Source organism: Acomys russatus, chromosome 16 (assembly GCF_903995435.1).
Source record: "Acomys russatus chromosome 16, mAcoRus1.1, whole genome shotgun sequence".
NCBI classification, from domain to species: Eukaryota; Metazoa; Chordata; class Mammalia; order Rodentia; family Muridae; genus Acomys; species Acomys russatus.
In genome coordinates, this window is record NC_067152.1 from 21,120,263 (window position 1) to 21,132,927 (window position 12,665).

At 48.5% G+C, this 12,665-nt stretch overlaps 1 protein-coding gene across 1 annotated transcript in view; it reads left to right on the forward strand.

The window, feature by feature from the left end:
- Lrrc59 (leucine rich repeat containing 59) overlaps positions 1 to 12,445 on the forward strand; it is a 13,345-nt gene extending 900 nt beyond the window's left edge. Inside the window, exons 2-7 of the mRNA XM_051158341.1 lie at positions 1,199 to 1,258; positions 3,782 to 3,940; positions 4,183 to 4,287; positions 7,383 to 7,455; positions 9,889 to 10,062; positions 11,826 to 12,445. Coding sequence (XP_051014298.1) covers positions 1,199 to 1,258; positions 3,782 to 3,940; positions 4,183 to 4,287; positions 7,383 to 7,455; positions 9,889 to 10,062; positions 11,826 to 12,073 — 819 coding nt within the window. The 3' untranslated portion in view covers positions 12,074 to 12,445. The remainder of the gene's footprint in view (positions 1 to 1,198; positions 1,259 to 3,781; positions 3,941 to 4,182; positions 4,288 to 7,382; positions 7,456 to 9,888; positions 10,063 to 11,825) is intronic.
- Positions 12,446 to 12,665: the final 220 nt, after the last annotated feature.

Genomic DNA, 12,665 nt, shown 5'->3' on the forward strand with positions numbered 1-12,665 from the left:
CTCTATCTGTGTTTTTCCAACTCTCTGCTCCCTAGCGCTAACATCTTATGTTAGCTTCGCTTTGGATGACCTATGCTTTCCTTATTACCGTTAAGGGAATTTGCCCTTGGCATCTGGCCTAATCTTCCCTCCGCTGTGGCCGTGCAGTATGGTGGTTTGCCTGGCGTGCCCAGTTCATATCTCGGCTCCATTGCTCAACAGCCGAATGCCCTTGGCAAGTTAACTAACTAACCTTTGTGTCTAGATTGCTTCATTTATAACATGGCGTTCGTGGTCCCCATCCTCATACACCTCTGAGTATTTAAAATCATAATGTCAGATGCTTGGGGAGGTAGTGAATATGCCAATAGGTGTAGCTAGTCTTCTCCCATCTGCGTGATACAGAAGTTTCTTAGGTGGTCTTGACTTTACTCTTAGGACCTTCTGAGATTTAGACAGTTCAGGTGGGCCTAGGATCCCTTAACTGAATGCTCCCCACCTTTCTCACTCTCAGGAAGGTGGCCAGCTACCTGAAACCCATTTCTTCCAGGCATGTGATCATTATAGCATTTACCTTAGGGGTGGGTCAGTTCTGCAGAGCCCCTGTAGTCTTGGACACCACTGCAAAGTAGTGACAGGCTATGAGGGCCTTGTTTTCAAGTTGCTGTTCCTTGGCCCGACCCCTGCCCTCCCCCTACAGAAGGCACTCAGTGCCTATACATATTGGTAGATGGATGACCCACTAAGTAGATAAAACTGTAGAGCCTTATTAGACCCAGTTCCTGCCCTGAAACCTAATGACGGGCCAGTAGAGAAAAATTTTCAAGTGCCCCTGGGGGTTTTTGAGGGATCAGTTTTCTGTTGGACACGCTATGGTCAAGCCTCTCCTTTGCCAGACTTCCCTAGATATTAGTTGACTGGCTTTTTTCTTCTTATCCCCAAGAACATTTGCTTTCATCCTTTTTTTCTCCCCTCCTCAGGATCTTAACTATGAATTCAAGGCTAGTCTCTAACTTGATATCCTCTTGTGTTCTGAATACTGGGATTACAGGCATGCTGTGTGTGTGTGTGTGTGTGTGTGTGTGTGTGTGTGTGTGTGTGTATTTTTAAAGGTTTTTGCTAGTTGTGGGAACATTTCTCTGGAAAATGCTTCATTGGCAGATGTCACCAAATCATTCCAGGTGTTGGCTTGACACGCTTTTCTCACCTCTCTTTGTAGGCTGCACTCCCAAAGGCCACCGTATTGGATCTGTCCTGCAATAAACTGAGTACTCTACCGGTAAGACTGGCAAACAGCACTGAGTCCTGGAGCCCCTGAGTTGCTCTTCCTGTTGCCGGGGCAAGAGGTGACATAAAGTGTAATTTCAGTGTAGGTCTATAGACAGGGCCCAGCTAAATCTGAAGATGTTGGTGGGGACAGGTGGAAGATGGAAGTACATTCTTTAGACCAGCAGGAGAGTCAGGCCACTGAAAAGTGAAGTCAGCAAGGTGCTGGCTAAAACACTTGCTGGGCTCTCTCTTTTCTGCTTTATTTTAGTCTTTTGACAAAAGTGGTTTGCCTCTCTTGTGTAAGGGAGATAGAAGCCATTGTGTCAGTTTGCTCTGCGTCCATGCCTAGCATCTTGTTTTGTTTTGTGACGAGGTCTTAGGTAGCCCAGGCTGGTCTCGAAACTCCTGATCTTGCTGCTTCCATACCCTGAGTGTTGGGACTATTGGTGTGTACCACCACACCTGGCTGCTTTTGTGGTGTGTTTTTGCTTTGAGATTTTGTAAACTGTGTGGACCAGGCTGGCTTCAAACCTGTGGCTTCAAACCTCTTGTGTTAGCTTCCCAAGAGCTGCGACTCAGGCCTGAGTCACCACCCTGGGTCCTACACCTCTTTAAATGAGGAACAAGAAAGACTGTGGTTTGATGGGCCTATCCTGTCTTTATCTCCCCAAACAAGAACTCAGAATTACTTGAGATTTGCTCTTGTTATGGGGCCTACCCAATGTGTATCAAGTCCTTTTGATATAGTTTGGATTTTAGAATCTTCTTTTCTTTTTCCTTTTTTTAAGTATAAAAAATAATGTCATTATAACATTTTTGCTCATATGTAATTGTATCTTGCTCCTGTGCATGCTTCCCCATCCTTCCTCTCAGAGAACTTTTCTCTGGAGACAGGGTCTCACTGTGCATCCCAGGCTGGCCTCAGAGTCCTGAGTGCTGTGATTACAGGTGTGATAGCACCCATCTGTTAGTTCACCTGTGTATGCATTGGCTCTCGTCAGACTCGAGACCCCTCATCTGTAGCGGTGCTCCTTCATCGGCAAGCCCTTCCTTGTTGTCAGTGTTGCCTCTTGCATCCTGTACTGTGGCCAGCCAGGCCTTGCTGGATTCCAAGGTAGCCTCCTTTGGGCTCAGTCTCGGGGCGGAGTTCAGAAGTTAGCAGTTTCTTCATTAGCTCATTAGTCCATCCCTCTTGGTGTTCTCCTGGGCTTCTCTTCTTGTCAACAGCAGCTCATTAAAAATGGTTTCAGGAGGTATTCTGTGTCTAATTAAGGAAGGGCAGCAACTCCTTGCATCTTCACACCTGCTGTCCACGGTGCCCAGTAGTCACTCAGCACCCCTTAAGTGCACTTTCTGATCTGAGACTGTTCTGGTCTCTGTCCTAACTTCTTTCCTTTACTGTGTAGCACAGACCCACCAGTGTTTATGGACAGTGCCTCATTAGCTGAGTTGTATTGTCACTGTCAGGTGGCTGCTTAGCAAAGGTTAGTATCAGGGAAGTTTTGCTCTGTGCTAAGAATGAGCCTGGTTGCAGAGGCAGGAGGATTGATGTGAGTCTGAGGCCAGTCTGGTCTACAGTGTGAATCCAGGACAGCCAGGCTACACAGAGAAACCCTGTCTTGAAAAACAAAAAAACAAAACAAAACAAAAAAAAAGGAGCCTGGCTTGAGTAGCATAGACCCTAGGCCTTTAGTTACTTATCCTAACTCTCATTGAGCACCTGCACAAAGTCCTGTGCTAGGTGCCACAAAAAACAGAGACTTAAATTTAGTGCTCATGTACTGGTCCTTTTTATAAAAGCATCATATGTGTTTTTCTTTCCTTTTGATTGGGTGTTGGGGGCAGGAATTGAACCTAGGGCCTCAGGGATACACACAGTTTCTGTGTGTATGGTGCTAGGAATTGACCTTTGGCCTTTGTGTGTGCTGGCCAAGCACTCCACCGCTGGGCTACACCCACATTCCCATTTGTTGTTGTTTGAGATGAGGTTTCGTGATTCTGCCCAGGCGAGCCTCCGACTGCACCAGCCTCCCAAGTAGCTAGGAGTACAAGTGTGTCTCACCATGGCCAATGTGAAATCTCCTGAAGGATGGAGGCAGGACACTGGGAGGGCAGGAAAGGCCCCGAGTCACACCAGGAGCGGTGTGGAGGATGAGTGAGAATAAGAGGAAGGTTGGACACTTTTTCCCTCCTGGTTTTTCGAGATGGTTTTTCTGTGTAACCTCCCTGACTGCCCTGGAACTTAGGTTATAGACCAGACTGATCTCGAACTCACAAAGATCCTCCTGCCTCTGCCTCCCAAGGGGATTGTGTGCATTTCTAACACTGATTTTGTGCTAAGCTGCCTTGCAAGCTTGTCTTGGTTAATACCACCAGGAACAGCAAGTGCTCTCTCCATTGTTATTTGAAGAGAAGTAGCTAGCAAAAGTGGCGCTGGGATTTACACACAGGTACTCTTGCCATGGGGTTCCCTGCACCTTTATACCACAGTGCGTGAGCCCTGGGCCTAAGGCTTCTTTTCCCTCGGTCCTAGTCGGATTTCTGTGGCCTCACACACCTGGTGAAGCTGGACCTCAGTAAGAACAAGCTGCAGCAGCTGCCCGCAGACTTTGGCCGCCTGGTCAACCTTCAGCATTTGGATCTCCTCAACAACAGGCTGGTCACCTTGCCTGTCAGCTTTGCCCAGCTCAAGGTAATACTCACCAGGGTAGCACAACCAAGTGTGGCCAAGGGCATAGGGACTGTGGGAGCATAACCCTAGGCAGGAGTGGGGGGCGGGGATGGTGAAGCAGGACCAGAAATGCCACCTCAATGGCCCTGTCTCAGCTGGCTGTTGGCTTAGGAGGAACACAGTTTTCTCCTGGCTCCTTTTGTTCTGTCTTGAGGGACTGTGTGTAAACCCAGGCTTAGCCGGCCTCTCTTTCATCTCTATAGAATCTGAAGTGGCTGGATCTGAAGGACAATCCCCTGGACCCTGTGCTGGCCAAGGTGGCCGGTGACTGCTTGGATGAGAAGCAATGCAAGCAGTGTGCAAACAAGGTAAGCGTGAGGCTCCCAGGGGTCTTGCTCACATTCTCCCCTGGGACTTGCCTCTCCCTCTTCTTGTTTATTCTCCCAGGGTGCCAATAGCTCCATGTTATTAAAGCGCCCATGTGTTGAGGAAGTGAGCCGACAGGGAGAGGTCTGCGTTGCTTTGCTTACTTAGTTTTTATTGTTACTTAAGAAGATTCATGTACGTGTGCCTGCATGCATTTGTGTGTACCATATACACACATATCATAGGTCATAGGAGAGCATTGGATTCCCGGGACCTAGAATTATAAGCTATTGTGAGCTGCCTGATATGGGTGCTGGGAATTGAACCCAGCTCCTCGCCAAGAGCCACAAGTGTGGGCTGGAGAGATGGCTCAGAGGTTAAGCACACTGACTACTCTTCTGGAGGTCCTGAGTTCAATTCCCAGCAACCACATAGTAGCTCACAACCGTCTATAATGTGATCTGGCCTGATGTACATGCAGACAGAGCACTGTACACATAATAATAAATAAATAAATCTTAAAAAAAAAAAAAGAACTACAAGTGCTTTTAACCCTGAGTCAGCCCTGGTGCATTTATTTTACAAGTAGCACACTGTCTTCTTTACTGCATTCTTCCTTTCTTCAGAAACCACTCGTGCTCCAATCTGGCATTATGTTAACAGTTTTATTTATTAGTTTATTTGTTAAAGGATTTGTTTATTTTTGTTTTATGTGTCCATGTTTTTACCTGCATGTATATGCACCATATGCAGGCCTGGTGCCTGAAAAGCCAGAAGATGTTGGATCCCCTAGAATTAGACTTAAAGCCAGCTGTAAGCTGCCTGATGGATGCTGGGAAGTGAGCCTAGCTCCTCTACAAGAGCAGCAAGTGCTCTTAACTACTAAGCCATTTCTCCAGCGTGGCGGCCAGAGGAAAACAATTGCTTCCTGAGGAATGCACTTCACATCTTTTGAAACAGGATCCATCATTGACCAGTCAGGCTAGATTGGCTGGCCAGTGAGACCCAGAGTTCCTCTTGTTCCCACCTCAGGAGCCCTGGCATTACAAGTGTGTGCGTTGCCCAGTGATTGTACATGGGTGCTGGGGCTTGAACTCAGGTCCTCCTGCTTACAGGCAAGTTCTTTTATCAGCTAAACTATCCCTTAGCCCTCAATAGTTGTTTTACCAGGACAGGAGTTAAAGCTATGACCTTTCTAGGCAGCAGTTTGGCCAGTAAAAATGTTAAGATTGAAAACTAACAAGTCGGTCAGTGCGTAAAGGCACTTACCGTCAGGCCTGATGACCCGGATCCCATCCCCAGGGAAAGAACTGACTCAACATGCACACCGCCTTGGCACAGCCACCTTGGCACAGCCACGTCTCCTTTCCTCCCTCACAGAATAAATAACCCCTTTAAAAAAGGGTTAAGAGGCTAGAGAAGTGACTGAGAGAACTAAGCAGTTATGAGCACATGCTGTTTTCTCAGAGCACCCAAGTTTGATTTTTCAGAACCCACAGAAGCTGCTCAAGGGGGATCTGACAACTTTGGCCCCCTCAGACACCTATACACACACACACACACCTTGCTTATTAAGTGTAGCACTTCCCCCAATAACTCCCACCCCAGCACTGGAACATATTGCTGCTGCTTTAGCCAAGCTGGAGTGGCTTACTGGACTATGTCTGGGGGTTTTGTGAACAAGATAGACTTAGTTTTACTGTAGGCTAAATATGTGTGAGAGGTCTCCTCCGTGAACCTCAAAAGCAATGCCCTCCCCCCATCTACTCAGAGCTTATATAATTTCACTATCAGTAGTGCTCTTGGTTACAAGAAACCAAGCTCAAAGGTAGCATGGCCAACCAGAGAAGGCAACATAGGAGCCCAGGCTCACATGGTCCATGAAATCCTATTGCCCAAAACCTGGCATTAATGAGCAGTCTCAATTCTGAAGACTCACATGGTGGCCACTACTTCCTCTGCCATACATGCTTTTAGGGTATCTTGTTGTCATTATGATCCCGGGAAGTAGGTGTTTTCCTTTTTGCCAACCTGTGGAGTCTCAGTATACATGTGCCTCTTCTCTCTCCATTGAGCAGATAATGTTGGACTGTATGGAAGTGACCTATTGAGGGGAGAATGTGGTAGAGTGCTTGCCTAATGTGCATCGAGCTCTAGGTTTGAGATTTCTTGGACAGCATAAAACCAAGTTCAATGGTGCAAGGCCACAATCCCAGCACTTCTTGGCTACAGAATGTGTTTGAATCCAGCGTGGCCTCCATTGACACCCACTGATATTTCATAGCTTATGACTATAGAAGTCATTTGTACTTAGTGTAGAGGCCTGAGACTTTGGGGTGCTGGGTGCTGATTACAAGTGGGTAGAGTTTGGGCCTTTCTCTTTGAGCTCTCTTCTGCTCAGAGGGCCTTTGCTCAGGTCCCAGTTGTGCCCTGGGCACACCACTCTGTCTTGACTTCGTCCTTTTGTAATAGAAATCCAGCCAGTTAGTTGTGTGCTCGGTGCCTGCAACCAGTCACACCTAGCCACTTACCTATGAACTAGACAGTCCCTGCTTCTGAAAGAACCTGCAGTGGCAGTGGCTTAGCTGGTGTGCTGGCTCATGCCTGTCAGGACTGCTACAAATGCAAGGCCACCCTTGGATACCGATCACGATTTTATCTCAAGAGACACAAACCAACAACAAACCAGAGGGGAATTTACAGTGTGTGAACAGGAGCGGAAGGAGAAGGGCCTATCTAGCCAAGGGAGAGGGGTCAGGAGAGCGTGCTGGAAGGAATGCTGTCTCCCTGGGGGTAACAGATTATGTGAAATCATCACTATAAGGGTGATGTGAGCGACAGAACTTTTCAAAGATTCTAGGTGGTTTTGTGTTTTACAGGAAGCTTTATTTCTGACAATGTTAATGAACAGACTCTGGTGTCTCTTCTGCAATGAAGGGTGTAATTTAAGATACAAAGACGGAGTGATTGCTGTTGGCTCCGTCCCACCTTCAGAGCCCCTGGTAGTCCAGCCTCCTGAAGTGAACGGTCTCCTGAGCAAATATGGGCTGTGAAGACTGCTACCTGAGTAGCTTAGAGCCTCCCTTTTCCCTTGCAGGTGTTACAGCACATGAAGGCCGTGCAGGCGGATCAGGAACGGGAGCGGCAGCGCCGACTGGAAGTGGAGCGAGGTGGGTGACCATTCTTGTAGTCATCTGCCTGTCCTTCATCAGTCAGCAGTGCTAGGCTTCAGGAGAAGGACCTCTAGGCAGGTGCTGACGAGCAGAGAGCTGGGTCATAGGCAGCACAGTGGCATCTCTGCTATCTGATGCCCTTCTCCATCCAGGCTTCTCCACAGGGCTCCACAGCCGACAAGCAACCGCTTCTCACCTCTCTCTCTGAGGTGGCCATCCTCTGGTGGTCAAACGGCACCTTCAGCATAGCTGGTGCCAGACATGTGGGCGCATACTCCAGTGTCTCTGTGAATTCAAGGATAGCTGGGCTACACAACAAGACCCTTATCTCAGAACACAAAAACTAAAATAAAACAAAAACCCAACTAAACCCCCAAAACAAAACAGATGACTGGAGCAGACCCACCCCCCCTTTCAAGTCCCCACCCCCCACCCCCTCGCCACTCCTTCCATAGGAAACCACCGTCCTTGGAGTTTTCAAGCCTGGGGTAGGCCAGCTGGCTGTGGTTCTTTTGCTGTTTTCTGTCTGTTAGCTAGTTCTCTGTGTGACTCTCCACCATCCTGTGGAGCCACAGCACCTGCTGGCTTGTCTTCACAGTTGTGCCATCTCCACAGCTGCTTCTGCCCCTCTGCTCGGGGTCTTGCTATGTCATGGCTGCCAAGACAACTGACTTTGCTGCTTTTGTCTACTCCTTGCCAGCACCAGGTCCCTAGAGGGTGGGCGTGGCCTGTTTTTGGCAGTCTCTGCCCTGCTGGAACACTGATGTTTGCTGGGAAAGGAGTAAGGGAAGCCACTGTCTTGATGGTGCAACTGTTCAGCTCAGTTATAGATCACCGTAGGCTCTTAAGCCCCAAAAGGGCATTTAACCATCATTGTGTGGTGTTCTGACATGGAAACATGTTGTCAGACTTGTAAATGGAAAATACACTTTTAGAACCCAATAATTTGATAGTTGGATGCTTCGTGTAAACATGAATGAGCTGTAGGCCAGCCTGAGCAGACCCTGTGCTAGGTAGCTGCTTCCTCAGCTAAGGTGGTGTGGCTTTGTAGAAAAGCATTGCCCTGACTGTAACCAGTCCCCTCCCTCCCTGTTCCGAGTTCATCCCATAGAATTGGCCCCTCCACTGTCTCTTCCCTTTATAACTGAGTTCTAGGAGGTTCTGCCTTCTGCGCGCTTTTGTTCGCGCGCGCGCGTGTGTGTGTGTGTGTGTGTGTGTGTGTGTGTGTGTGTGTGTCTGTGTGTGTGTGTGTGTGTGTGTGTGATGTTTCCATGGCTGGTTTCAAACTCCTAGGCTTATGGTCTCCCACCCTCAGCCTCCTATTTAATCATTTACTGTGTGTGCCCATAGTACACATGTGGAGGTAAGAGAACAGTCTGTGGGTATCTGTCTCTCCTATATGGGACCTAAGGATAAAACTCAGGTCATCAGGCTTGGTGGCAGACACCTTTCCCCAATGAGCCATCTTGCCAGACCACTATACCTCTCTTGGGCTCTCTTTGTATTATACCCATATCCAGAAATAAATCAATCTACTTCTCTCTCTCTACCCATATCCAGAAATAAATCAATCTACTTCTCTCTCTCTCTCTCTCTCTCTCTCTCTCTCTCTCTCTCTCTCTCTCTCTCTCTCTCTCTCTCGGTTTCTCTGTGTAGCCTTGGCTGTCCTGGACTCTTGTAGACCAGGCTAGCCTTGAATTCACAGAGAGCTGTCTGCCTCTGCCTCCCAAGTGCTGTGATTACAGCACTCAATCTCTTAATAAGAATTAATCCCAGCACTTGAGAGGCAGAGGCAGGTGGATCACTGTGAGTTCGAGGCCAGCCTGGCCAACAGAGTGAGTTTAGGACAGCCAAGGCTACACAGAGAAACCCTGTCTCAAAAAACTAAAAAGAAAGAAAAAAAAAAAAGAATAAGCCCCAAGAGAAACCTTTTTCTGGGGGGGTGTTTTTTGACAGAGTTTCTCTGTGTAGCCTTGGTGCTCCTGGACTCACTTTGTAGACCAGGCTGACCTCGAACTCACTGAGATCTGCCTCCTTCCCAAGTGCTGGGATTAAGGTGTATGTCACCAGGCTCTGCCGAGAAACCTTTTTTTTTTTTTAAAAGGGAAACTTACTTGGTCCAGGCTGCCCATCCCCTCACTGTGTAGCTGAGGGAAGCCTGGAGCATGCGATCCTTTGCCTCAGCTTCCTGAGTGTTGGGAGTACACTTTTTATACAGATTCTCCCTATGTAGCCCAGTCTAGCCTCAAACTCATAATCCTACACACCCCTTAACAACTCTTGCACCCTCGGTGCTACCTGGATCATCTTCAGTTCCTGTGTGGCCTGAGGCATGAAGGAGAAAGCAGGTGGCTCCACACCTTAACCAGGCAGGCACCGAGCTGCTGGGGGCTGTGTGAGAGGAGTCATGTTTTGCATACTGTGCTGTAGAGGCGGAGAAGAAGCGAGAGGCCAAGCAGCAAGCTAAGGAAGCGAAGGAGCGCGAGCTGCGGAAGCGGGAGAAGGCGGAGGAGAAGGAGCGTCGGCGAAAGGAGTATGATGCCCAGAAAGCTTCCAAGAAGGAGCAGGAGAAGAAGCCCAAGAAGGAAACAAATCAGGCCCCAAGTAGGTTTGCTTTCCGTTTTCAGGGTGCCGCAGGGGTGGAATGGTGGTCTGTGTCTCTGTGCCCTTAATGTCACCACGACCTGTCGTTGAAGATGGGGTTACACTTACCAGCAAGTGAAGAGAAGGTGGGAAAACATTTAGATAGTTTTTGTCTAAACTGGGCCTGGTGGTGCTTGGGAGGTAGAGACAGGAAGATCAAAGCATCCAAGGCCAGCTTGGTCTTTATAGTAAGTTCCAGGACAGCTGGAGAGACAAGTAAGACATTGTTTCCAAAGCAAGCAAAAATCAATTCTCACTGTAGTTTTTTGCCTAAAACTCTCAAAGGTTTGTGCCATGTGGGGGACACTGGGTGGTAGTGGGGCACATCTTTAATCCTAGCACTGGGAGGTAGAGGCAGGCAGATCTCAGTGAGTGCAAGGCCAGCCTGGTCTACAGAGAGATTTCTAGGACAGCCAGGGCTACACAGAGAAACTCTATCTGAAAAACCAAAGAAACACATAAAATTAAATGCAGTGTGGAAAGCTGGGCATGTTGGCATGGTCCTAACTTTGAAGTAGAGGCAGGAAGGTTATAGGTTTGAGGCCAGGCTGGGCTGCAGTGAGAACCTATCTCAAAAAAGGAGAGGAGAGGGAAGTTAAAGTGTGTTCATTGTGGGGGGGTAAGGGTGAGGGGGTGGGGATATGTGGGGGGGTAGGGGTGGGGGTGGTCTTCGACACAGCAGCCACCTGTGCTTGTCCTTGTCCCTGGTAGTAGTTGCATGTATGGTGTGGTGTGCCTTTAGCTGCTGAGTTTGTTTTTTGAGAAAAGGTCTTGAAGTAAAGCCTAGGCAAGCTTAGAGTTTGTGATCTTCCTGACTCCAAAGTGTTGGGATTACAGGCATGAACTACCACATCTGGCAGATTTTTTTCTTTCTTTAGAGACTGACATTATTTTGTCACAGACTATGTTTGTACATTTTTTTCTTTGCACTAGAGCCCAGACTACCCTCAGACTTCTTGTGATGCTTATACCTCTATATAATAGTGACATTTGTGATGTTAGTGGTTTGGACCCATCTCCTTAAGTGGGTGGCAATCTATCCCTTTTGGACACCCCTGATAGCACCTCCTGTGTCTCTGAGGGCCCCAGTCTTCTCCCTGGTACCAAAGAGAATGGAAGGCTACAGAAGACAAGCAGAGTGAATCCTATTTTCTTTCTTTTTCCCCTTAAGACAGGGTTTCTCTATGTAGCCTTACCTGGCCTGGAACTCACTCTACTGTAGGCCAGGCTGGCCTCAAACTCCTGCCTGCCTCTGCCTTCAAGCACTGGGACTAAATGCCTGAGCCAGCAGGCCCGGCTGTGGCTTTATTTCTTGATCAGTGGAACTCCATCCCATCTAAGACCTACAGGTGTGTGCTGACTAGGCCTCTGATCACAACTGTGCCTCGGGCCATGACAGTGCAGACTTAGTGGAGGATGTTTTCAGTATGTGCTCATAAGCTTTAGTATGTATTATACTTCTCAGAGTATCCTGTCAAAATGCAGTGAGTCAGTAGGTCCAAGACTCTCTATTCCTAACACACTCCCAGAATACGTCAGCGTGGCCAGTCCAAGGACTGTCCTTAGAGACCTGGGGAACACTGCATTTCCGCCTCTGAGTAGCAGGGGATTTAGCTCTCATTTAGATGTTCCTAAAATGTCTACTCAGGACTTGAGAAGAGGAGTATAGATCTATATGGATTGTAGAGCTGCTGTCCACAAATTGACTTCTTTTGTCTCTCCAGAATCTAAGTCTGGCTCTCGCCCTCGCAAGCCACCACCCCGAAAACACACTCGCTCCTGGGCTGTGCTGAAGGTGCTGCTGCTGCTGCTGCTGCTTTGTGTGGCAGGAGGGCTGGTTGCATGCCGGCTGACAGGGCTGCAGCAGCAGCCCCTCTGCACCAGTGTGAACACCGTCTACGACAATGCCGTCCAGGGCCTGCGTCACCATGAGATCCTCCAGTGGGTCCTCCAGACCGACTCCCAGCAGTGAGCCCGTCCTCAGCACCGCTGCCTCCCAGCCTTGGAGCTTGGATTCCTATGGAATTGGGTTCTGCTGGACACAACCTCTTTTTAGCGTCAGACCTACCTGCCACCATCCAATGGCTGCTGACTGGTACCTGAGATCTCCCCTTTGTAGGACTTCTCTGTTCCTTGGGGCTCCCTGGTGGAATGAGGAGAAATGGAGAGGGGGGAAGAGTTACCTGCATGCCTAAAGGAATAGGCTTAGGGGCGGGGGAGAGAGAAGACATGGGCTTTTCTAGTTACACAAAGCTGGGCAAGACAAGGTTCCTTTCTACTAAATGGTCAGCTGTCACTACATTTATACTTTTGTATGTCATGAACCCTTTCTTTCATTCCTCCCCAGGACAGACTGGAGGGCAATGTGACACTGGGGATTAGGGGAGGAGGAATACTTGGGTAAATCCAGCCTAAGGTGGGGAGGGTAGAGTAATATGCATCCTTAAAGATCTCGGACATTCGAGCGCTTTAGCAGTGTACAGAATGTCTGGCTATGAACGTAACTTCTCTGCCATTGGTCCAGTGTGATGCTTTGGGGCAGGAACCTGTCCTTGACTTGTCTA